This window comes from Triticum urartu, chromosome 4A (genome assembly GCF_056163025.1).
Source record: "Triticum urartu cultivar PI428250 chromosome 4A, HENAU_Tu73, whole genome shotgun sequence".
In the NCBI taxonomy this organism is placed as follows: Eukaryota; Viridiplantae; Streptophyta; class Magnoliopsida; order Poales; family Poaceae; genus Triticum; species Triticum urartu.
This window is the reverse complement of record NC_141876.1, coordinates 468,173,062-468,193,326: the sequence shown is the minus strand read 5'-3', so window position 1 is coordinate 468,193,326 and position 20,265 is coordinate 468,173,062. Positions and strand designations below refer to the sequence as shown.

The 20,265-nt window shown below is 48.6% G+C and overlaps 3 protein-coding genes across 3 annotated transcripts; all 3 read left to right on the top strand.

Moving 5' to 3' along the window:
• Positions 1–6,222: 6,222 nt before the first annotated feature.
• Positions 6,223–8,150, top strand: LOC125553965 (indole-3-glycerol phosphate lyase, chloroplastic-like). The gene is made up of 7 exons (XM_048717602.2): positions 6,223–6,476; positions 6,568–6,877; positions 6,988–7,064; positions 7,186–7,263; positions 7,355–7,432; positions 7,595–7,654; positions 7,741–8,150. Exons 1-7 carry the CDS (start codon positions 6,255–6,257, stop codon positions 7,873–7,875), a joined length of 960 nt encoding a protein of 319 aa, XP_048573559.1. The 5' UTR covers positions 6,223–6,254; the 3' UTR covers positions 7,876–8,150.
• A 2,256-nt stretch (positions 8,151–10,406) lies between these two features.
• Positions 10,407–12,239, top strand: LOC125553966 (indole-2-monooxygenase-like). The gene is made up of 2 exons (XM_048717603.2): positions 10,407–11,427; positions 11,522–12,239. Exons 1-2 carry the CDS (start codon positions 10,453–10,455, stop codon positions 12,131–12,133), a joined length of 1,587 nt encoding a protein of 528 aa, XP_048573560.2. The 5' UTR covers positions 10,407–10,452; the 3' UTR covers positions 12,134–12,239.
• A 5,593-nt stretch (positions 12,240–17,832) lies between these two features.
• On the top strand, positions 17,833–18,705 carry LOC147976191 (uncharacterized). The gene has a single exon (XM_087520767.1). The coding sequence runs from the start codon at positions 17,833–17,835 to the stop codon at positions 18,703–18,705; it is 873 nt and encodes a 290-aa protein (XP_087376893.1).
• Positions 18,706–20,265: the final 1,560 nt, after the last annotated feature.

Below are 20,265 nucleotides of genomic sequence, written 5' to 3'. Positions count from 1 at the left end.
GGCTATCCCGGTTTCATCTCTTGGGTCAAACAAACGGTAATTTCCATTAGACAGTTTCATGTCTTCGTCTAATTTGTGGCTAATGCAATAATCCCTTTCGTATTAAACTTGTAGGCTAATTCATAGCTTATGGACGCCGAATTGAGACAAGTCGCTAATGGTTTTGACTATAAGGTCTGTTCATTTGACAAATACGACATCAATGGGTATCGCTTTCGTACCTATGGCAAAGAGCTATCTATGGCCGACCGAAAGTCCACAAATTGTTGTGTCTCTGCTATCGGTGAAGGAGATACCGAGTATTATGGAAGAGTTGAAGAAATTTATGAACTTCAATTCTATGGTGCAAACCCACCAAACGTTGTAGTCTTCAAATGTTATTGGCTCCAACCTAAGGAGACTAGAAGGACTCATGAACATATAGGGCTAGTGGAAATCAATCAAAGCACCCATTTGGATGTTCCTGATGTCTATATTATGGCTCAACAGGCAACCCAAGTTTTCTATCTACCCTGGGCCTGTCAAAGTGATCCTAATCTCAAAGGTTGGGATGTCGTTTATGAAGTGCCGCCATGTGTTAGACCACCTCCCCCCAATGAAGATGATTATGCACCTCACATTAACCCAGACACATATGAAGGAGAATTCTTCCAAGAAACGCGTCTTTCCAAAAAAATGTTTCAAGAACTGCTCTACTTCACCCCAGAACATTGAAGTAGACAGCGACAGGGAACCCGACTTCACGCCTCAGCCGGAACAAGAAGAGCCTGAACTAGAAGAGGTTACTGTTGCGGATGACCTGTCAATGCTTGACAGATTACGTAGAGGTGGCCTTCCACATGATGATGATGCATTTATTAATGATGATGATGATGAGCACGTCATTACTGGTAGTGATGATGATGATGCATTTATTGATCCCGAAGCATTTATTGAACCAGATTATGACTAGGTATTCAATTTTTTATGTTGTACTTGATTTATATAGTTACTTGTATGATTGTATGATTTATATAGTTACTTGTATATTTTTCTTACTTTGTATGATTGTTTCTTATACATAGTGCCATGGTCTTGACTTCCGTCCCTGTCGGCCCTCGCCCGCTTTATGATTCAGATGTGGTAAATTCTCTTTCATAACTATTTGTTGCATTTCTCATTTATGACAATTATGGCCATCAAGTTGACATAGAGATATTTTAATCTAGGAGGTATGTGAACCAGAATTTGAAACCGACCCTCTTATCGAGAAGTTAAATTTAGTTGAAAAATAAAATGAGTATTTGAAAGAAAAAATTAAAAGAATTGAAGAAGAGAAGATTACATTGGAGTTGTATGTTGCCGATGTCGTCGATGATCATAAGATGAAGATGAATGCAATGCGCTTGAAGATGGATGCAATGCGCCTGAAGCTTAAGAAGATTAGAAAATATGCCATTGATAATGAGGCTTGGTATCATTATGTCGTTGGATCAATCTTTACCTTAGTTGCAATCTTCATCGCATTTGTTGTGATGAGGGTAAGTTTTCTCTAGTGTTTTGCTTAACAAATGCATACTTAGCTTACTTTCCTCCTAAATGGCATAACTACCTAAGTTAGACAAAAAATGAGCTATACTTAGCTTTCTTTCCTCAAAAATTTCATGATAATCTTTGTTACCTCCAAAATGATATAGACTTACCTTACTTTCCTCGAAAATGACATAATAACCTTAGTAAGCTCCAAAATGACCTATTTACCTAGCTTAGATCTAAAATGACCTACCACTAGTAGAAAAAGGGGCTTCGGTTCGGCCAGAAAAGAGCATTAGTACCGGTTGCATTACGAATCGGGACTAATGTGAACATTAGTCCTGGTTCGAGCGGCTAGGGCACCGTACAGCCATTACTCCCGGTTCAAATGGGACCTTTAGTCCCGGTTGGTGCCACGAACCGAGACTAAATGGTGCGATGCCCATTAGTACCGGTTCGTGGCACGAACCTTTAGTACCGGTTCGTGCCACGAACCGGTACTAATGGGGTTGAGGCATTAGTACCGGTTCGTGGCACCAACCGGTACTAAAGGTTAGACCTTTAGTACCGGTTGGTGCCACGAACCGGTACTAATGGTGCAATTTCCAAATCCTACCCCCCCCCCTATATCGCCTTTTCAGTTTTGTAAAAAGCAAAATAAAATGATAAAAACTTCAAAAGTTAAAATCCTTCGAGATGTAGTTATGTTACTACATCTACTAGTTAGGAAAATTTAAAAACTTAAATTTGGACATGTTTTGCAAGTGTAGGGAAAATGTAAAACGGCTATAACTTTTGCATACAATGTCAGAAAAAAAAACGTATAATATATCAAAATGTTCAGCGCGGAAATCCGCATCCAGTTTTGACCGCCTACGGCCTGTTTGCAAATTTTTAGAATCCTAAAATTCTAAAAGGAAAAAAAGTTATGCTCAAATTTCAGGGTTTTTTTTGAATTTTCATTAAATCTGGTCAAACTACTTATTCAAGAAGTATTAGTGTTACTAAATAATTATTTCATTTTTTTGAATTCTGGTCAAACTGTGGTCAAACTACTAATTCAAGAAATATTAGTGTTACTAAATAATTATTGTTTCTTAGAACAATAGTTTCAAACTCAAACAGTGAAATGTGTGACTTCATGCTCAAGCTAAACTCCTGATGGTTAATAGGATTGACATCTTACTATTGTCTGGAAAACAACAAGTGCAGACTTGGAAACGAGGGAAAATAGAACCCGGAAGTTAAGCGTGCTCAGGCTAGGGTAGTGAGAGGATGGGTGACCGTTTGGGAAGTTAGATGATTTGGAATGATGAGGGGTGATTAGAGATTAGAGGTTAAATTCAGCAGTGATGAGGGCTGATTAGATATTAGAGGTTAAAATAATTCAGAAATTTGAAAATTCGGGGAAAAATTTAAAAAACAAAATTTAAAAAAATCAAAAAAATCATAAAATTTCCTTTAGTACCGGTTGGTGGCACCAACTGGGACTAAAGGTGGACCTCCATGCAGCGACCACGTGGAGGGCCTTTAGTCCCGGTTCGTATAAGAACCGGGACTAGGGGGGCCTTTAGTAACGACCCTTTAGTCCCGGTTCTAGAACTAGGACTAAAGGCCCTTATGAACCGGGACAAATGGCCCTTTTTCTACTAGTGTACACATAGCATTTTTACCTAGCTTAGCAATAAAATGGCATTTTTACCTACCTTAGTTAGAAGAAGAAGATAAAATAGAGGAGAGGAGAAAAAGAAAGAGAAGAAAAATTCTTCTTCTTCTTCCTTTTCTTCCTCTTCTTCTTCTTCTTCTTCTTCTTCTTCTTCTTCTTTTTCTAGATAGTCTTCTTCTTCTAACTTGCTTCTTTCCCAATTTGCAGATTTGCTTTAGATGAGGAAGCTTGCATTGATGGAGTCTACTGTTCTCTTTTATGCTTCCTTATTGTTTTGATTTTCTACGATGAACAATGTCAAACTTGCTACCTATATATGTATGTATGGATGGAACCATTATATGCTTGTTGTTGGATATGTTGGCTATGTATATGTGTTGGATGAAACCATTTGCTATGTATATGTGTTGGATGATCATATCCATATGGCGGGGATATGATTTGGTATGTATATGTGTTGGTATGCTTGTCAAGAGTATTTTCATATGTGTGTATATATATATATATGTGTGTGTGTGTGTGTGTGTGAAATTCTGTCAAATTGAATGATTTCAAGAAAAAACAGGGGCTATATAGACTCTTTGTCGTCTGTTGGCGGACGGCAAAGAGCTTTGCCATCAGCTAGCGGACGGCAAACATGCCACGTGTCAGCTACCTGTGCAACCTAGGGCAGTAGGCTGCCTATTTTGTTGCTTTGTTGTCCGCCAGCAGACTGCAAAGAACGTTTAATATTTGCCATCAGCCAGCTGACGGCAAAGCTACCAAATAGGCCAGCCCCCTAGGTGCTGCCACGTGGCACGCTTGGCCGTCCGCTGGCCGACGGCAATGATTCAATGCTATTTGCCATCCGCTGGTTGACAGCAAAGATACAAAGGTCTTTGCCATCCGCTGGCTGATAGCTGCCGTCCGCCAACCGACGGCAATGCACGTCATTAACCCATTAACGGGACCTAAGCTGACACATGTGCCGTCCAAGCTCTTTGCCGTCAGCTGGCGGATGACAAAGACCTTTGTATCTTTGCCGTCCGCCAGCAAACGGCAAAGAAGCCTTTGCCGTAGCCTGTTCAGCCGAACGTGTTGCTGTCAGCTGGCTGACTGCAAAGGTCTTTGCCGTCCGACATGTGTGTCTTTGCCGTCCGTCATGGTTGACGGTAAAGTTCCTGATTCCTATAGTGGATGGTGAAGACTAGCCAGGACAATGTGCTTTCATGTGTCAGAGAAAGATGTAGCAAGTATCAGCAGCATTAAACCATCAATGCATGGCATCAGATCTTCAAGAAAAATCAGCGGCTCTCCTATGCACGGTACCTCCCGTGCATGAGAGAATTGCTTTTCTTGTTGTAGAGGGTTCCGACGCCAAAGCGTAAGTTTCTATCCGTAAGGACCCAGACCTAGGTCTAGCGTCCAAGATATAGCTGGGTTCCTCCTTCGTGTTACAGGCAAATCCTTTAGGACTGTGGTTTAACGAATGACTTGACATGAATTGATTGAGAAGCACCAGGCCCCACGCCTGAAATCAAGGAGCAACGGTAGAGTTACAATCATTTTTTACGTGATACATCATACGGGCTGATGTGGAGCAAATCAGTTGGTTCAGGATCGACAGTGAGCTGATGTGGAGCAAATCGATCAGTTGATTTATGATTAGCGGGTCTCACCCCAATGAAATTTGGAGAAGGGGAGGGGAGGGGGGTTAAAACTTACATAGGTTAATCGTACATTTAAGCCTCATTTGGTTTATAGGAACTCTATAGAATAGGATTTGCAAAGGAAATATTCCTTTGAATCTCTTTGGTTTATAGGAAGGGAAAGTAGTGGCTGAACCCTCTCTCGATGCATCCACACGGTGCACCCATGCAAAAAAACATGTCAAAACATTTTGAAAAAATCTGAAACTTTGTAGAAACGATCATAAACAAACGTTAGAGAGGCTTGCCAAGTTTGGTCATCAAACGACATTCGAGGAAAATACAAAAAAACAAATTTACAAATTTTGATCAAAGAGCGCATGTACATTTTGAGAAATTTTCAGTAATTTTGTCTTTTTTTTTGTATAGAGCTCTTCGGATGTCATTTGACCATAAAAATTGGCAAGTCTCTTTAACATTTGTTGATGATCATTCTTACAAAGTTTTAGATTTTTTCGAGATGTGTTGGTATGCCCACGCAAGAAAACATACCAAAGAGAAATGCCTAACAGCTCCCGGGTGCCCATACACCCTCATGAACAGTAAATTCATATAAAATTGGAAAAAATCAAAAAGAATCTGAAACTTTCAGGGATCAAAGATTATCAAAGGTTTGATGTTTCTGCAAAGTTTCAGCAACAAATAACCTTCGTGGAGCCCTCACCAAAAAAACAAAATCACTGCTCAAAAATGTACATAAATTTTGAACAATGATTTTGTTTTTTTATTTGAGTGCTCCTCGAATGTTATTTTTAGCTAAAACTTTGCAAGATCATCAAAAGTTTCATGATGTTCGATGTCCCAAAGTTTTAGATTTTTCTTATTTTTTTTTTAATTTGTTTTGAATTTACTGTTCATAGAGGGTGTAGGGGCACCCGGGTGCTGAAAGTTCTATCTCAACATTTCGAAAAAATCCGAAACTTTGTAGAAACGATCATAAACAAACATTGGAGTGCACCAAGGGTGGGTATAGAAAAACCACTCTCTTATAGGAATGAATTCCTATTCTTATGTAGGATAGGAATCAATATTTCATATTTTGAAGTAAAAAAAATGTTAGCCTAGATTTAATGAAAAAATCCATATCCTATGCATCAGATGACATTTTTTTTTATAGGAATTGAGATGCATATCATCTCACTTCGTATGATTTTTTTATTCCTATAAAATTTCTATCCTATGAATCAAAGGAGGCCTTAGGATTATTGAAATGGGAGAGGGGTAGATTAGAGGATGCACACATACCTGCGCAAGGTGCAGCCTGGACAGGTGCTGCATCTAAGTTTACTATTTCCGATACTATAAAGGCGTGCAGACGCGCAACTCATGCATCGTTCACAAACAATAAATCTCCAATACACAAGAAGGTTTCTCAGTCAGCTAGAGAAATGGCTTTCGCGCTCAATGCGTCTTGCTACCCTTCGTCTTTCCAGTCGTCGCTGCTCCCGAGGCGGATGGCAGCAGCGGTGATGATACCGAGGCGGAGGAATGTTCTGCCTGTCATTAGGGCGGTTGCCGTGGCTCCGCCCGCCCCGGCGCCGGCGAAGCCAGCAGCCGTGAGGAGCCGGCCCGTGTCGGTCACCATGGCCAAGCTCATGGCTAAGGGCAAGGTGCGTGCTTATGTGCGTACATGTGTTGTACATTGCATGTAACGGACGTGTGGACTCTGACCGGATATTGGGGTCGATGTCCCCTGAGTAGACAGCGCTCATCCCGTATATCACCGCCGGTGATCCTGACCTGGCCACAACGGCAGAGGCGCTGCATCTCCTGGATGCCTGTGGCGCCGACGTCATTGAGCTCGGCGTGCCGTGCTCCGACCCCTACGTGGACGGTCCGATCATCCAGGCTTCGAGTGCGAGGGCTCTCGCTGGCGGTGCCACAATGGACGGCGTGCTGGCGATGCTCAAGGAGGTGACGCCGGAGCTGTCGTGCCCTGTGGTGCTCTTCTCGTACTACAGGCCTATCTTATGTCGAGGGTTGGCCGAAATCAAAGAAGCCGGTGTACACGGTAGGTAACCTTTTCTCTTCATTTGATGATTATATTCACAATTTGGCATGCAGGTACAGGAGCTACTACTGATCCAGTTTCTCTTGATCTTATGTACATCTCCTTCCCAGGTCTTATAGTGCCTGATCTCCCTTATGTAGCCGCGCATGCATTATGGAGTGAAGCCAAGAAGAACAACCTCGAGCTGGTATTTCCATTATGTGTCATTCATCAGCAAGCTAGCATTTTCAAATTCCATACACTATAGATATCGCACTACCAGAAAGTAGGAAAGGTCTATCAATCTGATATACAATTGATGTATTCAGGTGCTGCTCACAACACCAGCCATACCAGAAGAAAGAATGAAGGGAATCACGAAAGCTTCGGAAGGTTTCATTTACCTGGTAGATTTCAGCACATGCAATCCACCCCGTTCATTTAAAGTTACCAGCTCCTAATTAACACTGCATTCTCCAACTTAACCGTATTGCGCAGGTGAGCGTCAATGGAGTTACAGGTCCCCGTGAAAACGTGAACCTGCGGGTTGAGTCCCTCATTCAAGAGATAAAAAAGGTACGTGTTTAATTTGAAAGAAGACAAAAAAATTTACCGTAAAATTCTTCTGTATTACTATTATTTTATAATTTATACACGTGATCTAGTGTCCAAGGAATGAAGTCTAGATGGCTGCTTAGTAATTCTCAGTCACTGACCATGTGTTTGTGCTGTTTGCAGGTTACTGACAAACCTGTTGCTGTTGGCTTTGGCATATCAAAACCTGAACACGTAAAGCAGGTAAAAAAATGGTCACCATTTAAATTTTGTCCCAGGAGCTGACAAGATCCACAGCTGTAATTACAAACATCAATGCACATGGACAGATTGCAGGATGGGGTGCGGATGGGGTGATCATTGGCAGTGCGATGGTGAGGCAGTTGGGTGAAGCAGCTTCGCCCAGAGAAGGATTGAAAAGGCTAGAGGCATATGCGAGGAGCATGAAGAATGCACTACCATGATGAAGTGTGTGGATGGACACAGCACCAGTAATAAATTGATCGGAAGCCCAGTAATAAAGCTACTCCGACTAGATCATCAATATGTTATCAGCATGTGGAGTTAAAATCGGAGTACTACCGTGTTTCCAGTTCAGCGAGTAGATCGTCATTGTATCATTAGCCTTTGGCCGGCCGGTGATGGTCCTGAGTAACTAGTTCACCGGTTACAGCAAGTTGGAATAAGCCGTGTATATACAAAAATGTGCTTGAATCCATGACTCGGCAAATAAAACAAGATGTGCTCATGCTCATCGGACATCGTTCTACGTTTCTGGCTATCTTTTTTTTTTGCGAGAATAAAAGAGTTTTATTCTATAAAAATAAGGTTCCAATCGAGAGGCAATAGTTAGAGAGTGTTGTTCACCTATTTCATCCTTCCTACCCAACTCACTGGCCAATTGTACTACACAGGCGCTTAACTATCATCAAAGGAAATATCGTAAGAGAATTTACCTTTTTTATCATGGATAAATTATTGTGAGTGGTACATTAATTCGCAAGAAATACTTATTTTCAGACAATTGAAAATGACAACAAAAATAGGAAACTATGGTAAAAATACAAAAACAAATACTGCATAGCCCTTTGTTGACACTGTTTGGAAGTCCACTTCTTACAGATATTGCATCGGTGTGAGAGATGTCATAAGGCTGGTCATAGTGGGAGTAACTTAGCAAGTAACATAACACATCCCAAGAAAACTTTGCTTACATGGCATGTATTTAATGAGGAGAGAGATGGTTAGAGTAAGATAATATGTTACTGTAACATAACACATCCCAAGACAAAACGAGTCTACATCTTAATAAATGATGGCTTGTATGATACCACATATATGTTACTTCCCACTATGAAGGTAGTAACATAGACTAGTAACATATGCATGTTACTAGTCTAAGTTACTCCCCACTATGACTAGCCTAAGGGATAAATGTTTTTCCCCCATAAATAAATGAGTAATGCTACACTTACGTGGTTGTTACGGATTCAACGGACTGTAATTAGGTGGCAGTTATTGATCGGACATTAGGAAACTATGGTAAAAATACAAAAACAAATACTGCATAGCCCTTTGTTGACACTGTTTGGAAGTCCACTTCTTACAGATAATTGCATCGGTGTGAGAGACGTCATAAGGGAAAAATGTTTTCCCCCCACAAATAAATGAGTAATGCTACACTTACGTGGTTGTTACGGATTCAACGGACTGTAATTAGGTGCCAGTTATTGACCGGGCCTTAGGAGGGAGCCTCCCCCCCCCCCCCCCACACACACGATATTCGGGGGAAAGATTAATTGGCGTTGAAGATCCCGTGAGATACTCGTAATCACCCGTGCGTCTAGGATTATTGCAAATAAATTATCCGTGGGCGACATGTCGTCAAACATGTCATGAGAAATAAATATTCTTTAGTGAGTGTCAACATACATTGTTGCCTTCAGCAGTCAGGAATGGTACAGCTGCTATGTGATCTAAAACCATCATGTATAGTCACTAATACAATAAAGTTGACTATTAGACTAATATATTTTTACCTTCTATCTTTCTTTTCCATCCAATTTATTACTTTTACCTAGGAGCATGCATATAGTTAGGCTCTTACTTGAGAGTCCACTCTCATCTTTTTTCATGTCTGCCCTCCACATAGGCAAAAATGCCATGAAGGTAGGCTATAAACCTATTATTGTACTTGCTGTAAACTATCTATTTCCAAGGTGAAGATATATTCTTTATTTGAACTGCTTGTCCCAATTTATTCCAGTTAGACCTTCGTAACACTCGCTACCAAAACTATTATAATAGTAGTACTTTCACAACTGTAGTTCATTTCTTTGCGAGAAAATTGTAGTGTGTTTTCGGCTTGCATGATGTTTTCTCGGTAAAGGGTGCTTTTTAAGTGTTTCAAAGACCCAGCTGGCTTTTTTCATTATAGGCTCTTTCATAAACTAATTTAAAAGATGTTTTTATTAACTTAAAATGTAACACTAATTAATACAAAGCATAATGAACATACATGCGACCTATGCATAAATAAAATGCATATTACCATTAATTGGGTTCTTATACAATCAAGTCTAGTTAGAAAATATCGATTCGGGAGCACTTGAGCATGGAACACTCTGTAGATAGACAAACTTATTCGAATATATACATGCATGGGCACTACAATTGAAGGAAACAATATATAACATTGTGTGTCAGACTGTCACTAATCCATGTTACTCCACCCGTCTTATAATATAAAAGCGTTTTTGCACTAGTGTAGTATCAAAAAACTCTCTTATATTATAGGATGGAGGGAGTACATGTCCATAGATCTTGGGCTATATATATAAATAAGCGCATCGATCGAGAAGCTAGGCCGCACAGCCAATTATAATTGAAGGAAACAATATCATTAGTACTTGGTATATTACTCCATATATGCTACATGAGCATCGATCTTGGGCTATAAATGAACGCACCGATGGAAAAGCTAAGCCTCACAGCCAGTAAGAACTAAGAACGATAGCTAGCTCTCTCTTAGCATTGTTGCCATGGCTCACGTACATGTAGACGAGCTGCTCCACGAAGCAGCAGCGGCAGCTCCACGATCTCTCTTGATCGCGAGTGCGGTGCTCTTCTCCCTTGTGGTTGTGCCGCTCCTACTCCGCATTATTAGCAAGCAGGGAGCGGCAAGCGATGCCAAGCTGCTGAGCCTGCTCCCATCTCCCCCGACGAAGCTCCCCATCATCGGGCACCTGCACCTAATGGGCGATCTCCCCTACGTCTCCCTCGCCGGCCTGGCCGCCAAGTACGGCCCGGAACTCATGCTGGTACACCTCGGTGCCGTGCCCACCGCCGTCGTGTCCTCGCCGCGCACTGCCGAGGCCGTCCTGCGCACCCACGACCACATCTTCGCGTCACGGCCGCGGTCGATGGTCTTCGACATCATCATGTACGGGCAGACGGACTCGTGCTTCGCGCCCTACGGCGAGCACTTCCGGAAGGCCAGGAAGCTGGTGACGGTGCACATGCTCAACGCCAGGAAGATACGGTCCCAGCGCCCGGCCCGGGTGGAGGAGGTCCGGCTAGTGATTGGAAAGATCGCCAAGGCTGCGGCCGCGCGCGAGGCCGTGGACATGAGCGAGCTCCTGCACTCGTACGTCAACGACCTCGTTTGCCGTGCTGTGTCGGGCAAGTTCTCCCAGGAGGAGGGGCGGAACAAGCTGTTCCGTGAGCTCACCGACATCAACGCGGCGCTCCTGGGAGGGTTCAACATCCTCGACTACTTCCCGAGCCTGGGGAGGTTCGAGTTGGTCTGCAAGATGGCCTGCGCCAAGGCCCGACGGGTGAGGAAGCGGTGGGACCTGCTCCTCGACAAGCTAATTGACGACCATGCAGCAAGGATGGTAAGCCGTGAGGATGAGGCCCAGCCGGCGCAAGAGGAAGACAAAGACTTCATCGACGTATCCCTATCTCTTCAGCAGGAGTATGGTCTCACCAGGGACCATATCAAGGCCATCTTGATAGTAAGTGCACCATTTGCATTTGCCATCTCTATTTCATATCTACTTTTATTTGCTGTGGTAGCTCAATATCCACGTCTGGTACATGCAATTCCAGGACATGTTTGAGGCCGGCACGGACACCTCGTATATGACGCTGGAGTTTGCCATGGCGGAGCTCATACGGAAGCCACACCTTATGAAGAAGCTGCAGGAAGAGGTAAGGAGGAATGTACCAAACGGGCAAGAGATGGTCGCCGAAGACGATCTCCCCAACATGACCTACCTCAAGGCTGTCATCAAGGAGACACTCCGGCTGCACCCGCCGGTACCTCTCATGATTCCACACTTCTCCCTAGACGCCTGCACCGTTGATGGCTACACGATCCCAGCAAACACTCGTGTCGTTATCAACGCCTGGGCACTCGGCAGGCACAGTAGCTACTGGGAAAATGAAAATGAATTCCAACCTGAGAGATTTATGAATGGAGCCGGCGTTGATCTGAAGCCAAATGAGTTCCATTACTTGCCATTTGGGTTTGGACGTAGAATGTGCCCTGGGGTTCACTCGGCATCAGCAACGGTCGAGGCAATGCTGGCAAACCTCATGTGCCGTTTCGATTGGAAGCTTCCACCCGGATTGAAGGAAGAGGACATAGATATGACTGAAGTGTTTGGAATAACAGTTTCAAGAAAGGAAAAGCTCATCTTAGTCCCCGTGACCGCATGAGTGCATGTAGCTTGCAGCTCAAAAAGTTGAGCCATCATGGTATTTGGTGCGCCCATATATGAATGTATTCAGAACTTCTTTTTATTTCAAAAATAAGGTTGAAATCCTCGACCTCTGCATCATTGTAATGCGCACAACTAGACAAATAAAAGTGAATTGTTTTTATGTATGTTGTCGCATTTGTTATCTAAGTCATCAGCACTGGTTGACAAGCAAACAGTGCTGATGACTTAGGTAACAATACTTGAAAATAAACGAATATTGTTTATTTCACTACTGGAATTCTCTTATCCGTCGGATGTCAGGCTCTTCGCCGAGAGCTAAAGCACGGGCACTCAGCAAACTCACATACGTCAAGAGTACCTCTTAGCAACAAGCACATCGCGGCAAACACAGGATATTGCCGAGAGTAGTACTTGGCAAAAGGGTCACACTTATCAAATCCTATTTCCCAAGAGCCAAGCAGCTGTCGCACGGCAAACTTTTGCCACGTGGCTCATCCGGCGGCGGATAACGGCACGGTCACAGTGGTACTTCTTTGCCGAGAGCAGCACCCGGTAAAGATTTGGCAAAGATTAGTCCCACCTCGCCTACCGACAAGCAGAAGGACATGTTCAAATAGTTAGATAGTCCAGATGCAGTATGCTTCAGTCTTCATTACACTCCTGTTAAGGAGATGGACCGTCATTTTGAATCTTCACATGTCCCGGGCAGAGAAGATTCACAGTGACAGACCATCTTCCTAATGATGGATGCCGGCGCTTATTATTAAGTCAATTATTATTATTATTATTATTATTATTATTATTATTATTATTATTATTATTATTATTATTGAGCCATCTTCCTAATCTTCACATGTTCCGCTTGTAAACCTAGTCTCTGGGTATCGAGAGGGAATGTGTCCGGTTTGTGCAGGAAGTGCGGGTCCTGTTGTTCTCTTGACCTCGAAAATTCTCGTGCTCTCAAATGAGGTCATCGCATGACACATGCCGGGCCCCCGCATTTTTTGGACCCACGTGCAATATTTGAGACATTTATTGCTTGGCTAGGGTTTCATCACCAGAAATTGTAGATCTGCAAGGTGGCACATGAAAAATCCTATGTGATGTCCTTGCAACATGCGTAGGCCTTGTGCAGACGAGGGAGGGGCATGCCCTGCCACCGGGGGGCGAAAGTACCTCGGTGGCATGCCTGATACAACCGTTTAAATCTTTGAAAAATCATACGATGCCGGAATTCCTCGTGAGCTGGCATGGTGTCATCACATGGCCCCTGTAGGGTGTAGTAAAAGTTTAGGTGTGTTTCGAATAAGCCCCCCCCCCCTCCCCCTAAGTCTGTTTGTAAACTACACCATCTCTGAGCTAGACTCTTGCTATCGAGAGGGAACAAGTCCAGTTTGTGTAGGAAGTGAGGGTCATGTTGCTCCGTTGGCATCGAAACTTCTCGTGCTCTCAAAGGAGGCCATCGCATGACAGGTTCCAAGGCCCTGCATTTTTCGGACCCATGTGCAATATTTGGGACATTTATTGCTCTACTAGGGTTTTTCATCATCGAAAATTGCAGATCTGCAAGGCGGCACATGAAATCATGCTCGGAAGCGACATGGAAAATCCTATGTGATGCCCTTGCGACATGTGTAGGCCTTGTGCAGACGAGGGGGGGCTTGCCCTGCCACCGGGGGGGCAAAAGTACCTCGATGGCATATGCCTGATGCAACTGTTTAAATCCTCGGAAAACCGTACGATGCCGGAATTCCTCGAGAGCTGGCCCGGCGTCATCACATGGATTCTGTAGGGTGTGGTAAAAGTGTGTGCGCGTTTCGAATAAGCCTCCTTGACTCTGCTTGTAAACCGCACCATCTCCGAGCTAGTCTCTCGGTAAAATGAGGGTGCCTGAACGCCATGATCCATTCGGTCTGCTTCCCAACGGCTCCTGTACGGACTGCGGTCTCGGGCGACAGGGGCGGCGATTCTGTGTCTGTCTCTGCCTCCGGCGGCTGTGGCGGCCTTGCTCTAGCCCCGGAGCGGGACGGAGCGGGGGCGACTCCGGTGGAGCCTCGGAGGACGGCCGGCCCCCCTGAGTGTGGCTCGGGGGTCGGGGAGTCGTTTTTGGGCTCTGGCAGATGCGATCTCCGACGACGAAGAGGAAGGTGAGGTATGCGCTGAGCCGGATCCGGCGGTAGGCGCGCGCGCGGCCTGCTCCATTGGGGAGTTTGTGGCGCACGCGGAGGAGCTCGGGGGCTCCTTCAAGGCCGGGCGCCGGCGTGCTTTTGCGTCCGGTGGCCGTGGCTCACGGCGGCTTGCTCAGGCTGCGGCTCGAGCACCACACGCATCCCCGACGCGCGAAGGGCGTGGTTGTCCTGGGGCGGACGCCGCGGGGTTGTCCCTCAGACCTACGCCGCCCATGCCCTGCGGTGGCGGCGGCGGCGGCGCGGTGGTGGCGACACCGACGGATTCGGGGTTGCCTCTCGTTAGGGTTGGGGGCGACGCGTCACATGGCGGGCTGGGCCGGCCTGCTGAGGTGCCTGGCGGGCCGCCCACGGGGATGCCACGCCAGCTGGCCCAGCCAAAGGGTTCGTGTGTGTCTGGGCAGCGGGGGGCCTCGCCTACGCCCGTGGCCCAGTCCAGCCCGGGTGCGCTAGGCCTGCCAACGCCGGCCCACACCGCGCATCCATATAAATGGCTTTGGCTCCCCCGTGGAACCCTAGACATCACACTAGGGTTTCCTGCCTCCAAGTCGGAGGTGCGGCGATTCGGTCACTCCGCCCGCTTCCTTCACCCCACTCCTCCTCCCCCACCTTTGCTTCGCTCCTTTGCTGAAGTGGTGGCCATGGGCTCCAAGCCCGACCGCCGTGGGGAGAAACCACCCATGGAGCCGCCACGGGACCGCACCCGTGGGCGCGCCGACGACGAGGGCGGCTGGGGGCCGCCGCCCGCATGGTGGCTCAAGGAGCAGGAACGGAAGAAGAAGAAAAAGGAAGAATACCGAAAGAAAGGCCTCGAGCTCAAGCGCAAGGGGCAGATGGCAGCTCAGGGAGGCGACCGCGCCGGCGACTCGCTCGCGAAGAAGCAGAAGTCCAAGCCTACGGGGGCGGCGGCCACCAAGCCTCCCCTCCCGCCCAGATCTGAGGCGCCGGGCTCGTCCAAGGGCACGCAGGCGGAACCGATCCCCGTCGACGAGGCGGGCGGCCCAGAGTGCTTCAAGTGCGGTCGTACAGGCCATTTCCAAAGCCTGTGCACTTTCCAGCCGCTTTGCGTGGTGTGCAGCAAGGAGGGGCACACCTCGGCGCAGTGCCCAACCCGCGGCAAGCCTCTGCTTCTCCAGACCATGGGCCACGCTATCGCCGGAGAGGGATTCTTCTGCCTTCAGTTTCCGGTCAACGCGCGGGAGGAGGCTCCGGTCCAGCTAGGGGCCAACACGGCGGTGCTCTCCATGCCATCCGGCACGCTCTCCCTTCCGATCCTCGAGGCGGAGCTGCAGCATCTCTTTGAGGGAGAGTGGGATTGGCCGATCTCCCCTCTCGAGGGCGGGGCCTTCTCAGTGGTCTTCCCCGATCCTGCTATGCTCCGGATGGCCACCAGGAGCGGCAAGCTCTTCCTGTCCCTCAACAACCTCATGGTGGACATACGCGATGCGGTCCTCGACGCGCCCAAAGGGATGGAGATGCCAGAGGTGTGGGTCAAGTTAGGTGGGATTCACCCCAAGCATCGTTGCTCCGAAAGGCTCATGGCGGCGACCATCATGCTTGGCCGCCCTCTGCTGGTGGATGAGGACTCTCTGCTCCGCCCAGGGCCGGTCCGCATGCGCTTTGCTTGCCGCAATCCGCGCAAGCTCCGTGGGTCGGTCCAGATCTGGTTCAACAATGAGGGCTACAACATCTCTGTGGATCCGGAGCTCCCCCCGGAGCAAGCCGCGGCGCCCGCCCTCCCTCCACCACCCCCTCCTCCCCACGGCAAGGGTCCAGACGGGAAGGGCCACGACGGCGACAAGGACGGCGACAAGGAGCCGGACGCAAGCATGGAGGACGACTCCATCGACACGGCGGGGTGGGAGAAGCTGGGCATCACCGACATCGGCGGGGCGAGGGCTTGCGTGCCACAGCCCTAGGTGGAGAACTCTCTGGCGGGAGGGACGTCGGAGATGGAGCTCTCCATCCCGAACCAGTACGGCTCCAACCTGGGCTCGGTCACATCCCCTCCGGTGCGGATGGAGGCTGCGGTGGACTCCTTGCTGCTAGCGGAGCCCACGGACAATTCCCCTGTGGCATCAGCGGACCCGAAGCTTTTGACTTCCCCCTCGCGCTCGCCTGCCCAAGGTGGTCGCAGCGGCAGCAAGATTGGAGCGATGAAGCAGATCAAGAAGGTGGCGGTGCGCAAGGTGATCGTGGAGGCTGGGCGTGCTGCGGAGACGTTGGGGGTGCCGGTGACGCCGCGTCAGGCAGTGATGGCGCTGGCCGTACCTGCTTCCGCTACGGTCGCGCTGGAGACGCCCTTGACGGCGCCGGTCCCGAAGGCCAAGCGCTCCAAGGCGGTGGTGGAAGGGCAGGCGGCCCCCGTGCGGGCCAGTGCGTGTGCTAGGGGCGCCAAGGGAAACTTGCCATCGCTCCAGCGCGCCCAACTCCTCCAAGCTCAGAAAAATCTGGAAATCTCAGGTAATCCCTTACCCCGCTTTACGATTCTTGACTCCTTTTCGGACGAGCACTTGAGCGAGGTTCTGGGGGAGAGTGGGGTGGAACCAGTGGGAGGAGGTGAGATGTGCGAGCTTATCTCGTTGATTCGCGCAAAGGAATTGGCGCAAGCGGCGCTAACAGCGGCGGCTGTGCAACACGCGGATCGTTTGGCACTAGAGGCAGAGGCCTCGACAGCGCTAACGACCCAGTCCGATGAGGAGACAGCAACAGGGGTTGCTGCTCCTCCCTCGCCTCGCCGCGGCAGGGCGAGACGTGTGGCCAAGGCGATCACATCCAGGGGGGTGCGCATGCGTAACCGTGTCGTTTAGATGCGTGCACTCCTATGGAATATACGTGGCTTCGGCCACTCGGGTCGTCGCACCCAACTAAGGGAGTACATTAGGAAAGAAGCGATAGATATCGTTGGGCTCCAGGAAACGATCAAGTCTGAGTTCAGACATCAAGATCGCTTAGCGATAGATCCCTTAGAGCGTTTCGCGTGGCATCATACTCCGGCCAACGGTCACTCCGGTGGCTTGTTGCTAGGACTAAGCACTGCCACGTACGAGGTGCTGCACTGGGAGAGTGGCACCTTCTTCATCGCGGCCAAGTTCCGCGTGCGAGCAACGCTACGCGAGCTCGCGATCGTGCAAGTCTACGGACCTGCAGATCACTCAAGTTCGGCTGAGTTCCTAGGCGAACTCGAAGCCAAGGTGTACGCGAGCTCGCGATCGTGCAAGTCTACGGACCTACAGATCACTCACGTTCGGCTGAGTTCCTAGGCGAACTCGAAGCCAAGGTGATGGCCTTTGCGGCTACTCAGATCCCGCTTATAGTGGGGGGAGATTTCAATCTTATCCGTTCGAGGGCGGACAAAAACAATGACAATATCAACTGGCCAAGGGTGGCCATGTTCAATAATTCGATAGCATCTATGGCACTTAGGGAAGTGACAAGATCCGGGGCAAGATACACTTGGACTAACAAGCAGCTAGCCCCAGTGCGATCTGTGTTGGATCGTGCTTTCATGTCTCCGGACTGGGAAATTTTGTTCCCTCTGTGCTCACTCCTTGCCGAAACAAGGATTGGGTCGGACCATGTGCCGCTAATCTTGTCTTCTGGGGAGGACAGAGTGCGCCGCAGCCCGCGTTTCTATTTTGAAACTGCATGGTTCGAGACACCGAACTTCGACACCATCTTCAGGGAGAGATGGCAGAAATGTGTCCAGCTCGCAGGCCAGCAACATGGCCCTTTGGAGTTCTGGGCTGCGGTAGGGGGCCGCCTACGTGCAAGCCTTAAGGGGTGGGGCGCGAATCAGGGTCGCGATGACAAAATCTTGAGGGCAAGGCTCATTGATGAGATTGCTATTCTCGACGGTCAAGCGGACACGCGCCCCTTCTCTGAACAAGAATGGGCGCGGCGATATGCCCTCGAGGGGCAAGTCGAAGCTCTGCTACATGCAGAGGATGAATACTGGAGGCGTAGGGGAGGCCTCAAGTGGATGCTCAAGGGTGATGCGAATACGAAGTATTTCCACGCGTACGCGAATGGCCGGCACAGGAAATGTTCGATACTCAGGTTGCAGACGGAGCAGGGGCTCCTTCTTCAACAATCGGAGATTTCCCGTCACATCTACGACTTTTATATAGGTCTGATGGGGACGGAGGAGGCCCAACGCGCACGATTGCGTGCGGATGTTTGGCTCCCTTCTCAACGGGTGCTCGATAGTGAGAACGGGGGGCTGGAGCTCGCTTTCCTTCCAGAGGAGATTGACAAAGCACTCCAGGGTATGAAATCCGACACAGCCCCAGGGCCGGACTGGTGGCCGGTGGCAATGTTCAAACATTTCTGGCCTCTGCTGCGTGAACCCATTTTTGAGGTGTGTAACGGCTTCATGTGAGGTTTCGTCGATATAGCGCGACTCAATTTCGGTGTGCTGTCGCTCATCCCGAAAGTACCTGGTGCGGACCACATTCACCAGTACAGACCAATAGCGCTCATTAATGTTCCCTTCAAAATATGCGCCAAAGGCTGCGCTACTCGACTCACGCCGATCGCCCATCGAACCATTAGTCGTGCGCAATCAGCATTAATCCGCGGGAGGAATATTTTGGAGGGACCGTTAGCCCTACAGGAGACCCTCCACGAGCTCAAGCGCACGCACGAACCTGCAATCCTTCTCAAGTTAGATTTCGAGAAGGCCTACGAGCGCGTTAATTGGGATTTTCTCCGAAAAATCCTTAATAGTCAAGGCTTCTCGCCGGCGTGGGTGCATGGAGTCATGAAATTGGTCTCGGGGGGGGCAAACTGCGGTCTCGGTAAATGGAGAAGTAGGGAACTTCTTCCGGAACAAACGTGGCTTACGCCAAGGTGACCCCATGTCACCGATATTGTTCAATTTTGTCGCAGATGCGCTGGCAGCAATGCTGCGGAAAGCGGTGGATGCCGGGCACATCAAAGGGGTGTTGGGACACCTCATCCCAGGGGGGATATCACATCTGCAATATGCGGACGATACGCTATTGCTTTTTCAGCCGGACCTCCACAGCGTGGCCACTGTTAAAGCCTTGCTTATAAGCTTCAAACTCATGTCGGGACTTAAAATCAATTTTCACAAGTGTGAAGTGATGCCCATGTGCATGGACGAGCAGGACGGGAGCCACATCGCGGATCTCCTGAACTGTAAACTAGGAAAACTCCCGTTTAAATATTTGGGCCTCCTGCTAGACGCTAAGCGCATCTCGATAGAGGGGTGGACTCCGCTCTGGACTAAGGTAGGTGGGCGGGTTTGTCCGTGGAGGGGTAAGTACATGTCCTCTGCCGCGAGGCTGGTGCTCACGAATGCGAGCCTCTCCTTGTTACCGCAATTCGCCATGGGACTTTTCCTGTTGGCCGAAAGTGTGCATGCCAAGATGGATACACCCAGGTCCCGTTTCTTTTGGGAAGGATCGGGACCCAAACGCAAGTACCACATGGTGAGGTGGGACGCGGTCTGCCGGCCCAAAGCCCAGGGAGGGCTAGGGATCACGAATACTAGAATCCTCAACATTGCGCTGATGTGTAAGTGGATTTGGAAACTCTCGCAGGGGGCGGCGGGTCTGTGGGTAGACCTGTTGCGTGCTAAGTATTTCCCCTTCGGGAATTTTTTCAAAGGAGTGGCGAGGGGCTCTCCTTTCTGGAACGACCTGCAAGCGGTCCGGCCGGCTTTCGCTATGGGGGCCAAGTTTGGCATTGGCAATGGGCGTTCGGCCCGGTTTTGGTTAGATCATTGGGTTGGAACTAGGCCTTTATGGCAAGACTTCCAGGACCTGTACAGCCTGGCGGTCAACCCGGAGCAGCATGTTGCCACGATACTTGCCTCCTCCCCTCCCGCTATCTTCTTCAAACGGGAACTAACGGGAACAGAGCAAGCTCACCTCACGGTTTTGCTTGATCTAATCGCGCCAGTCGCGCTTTCCCC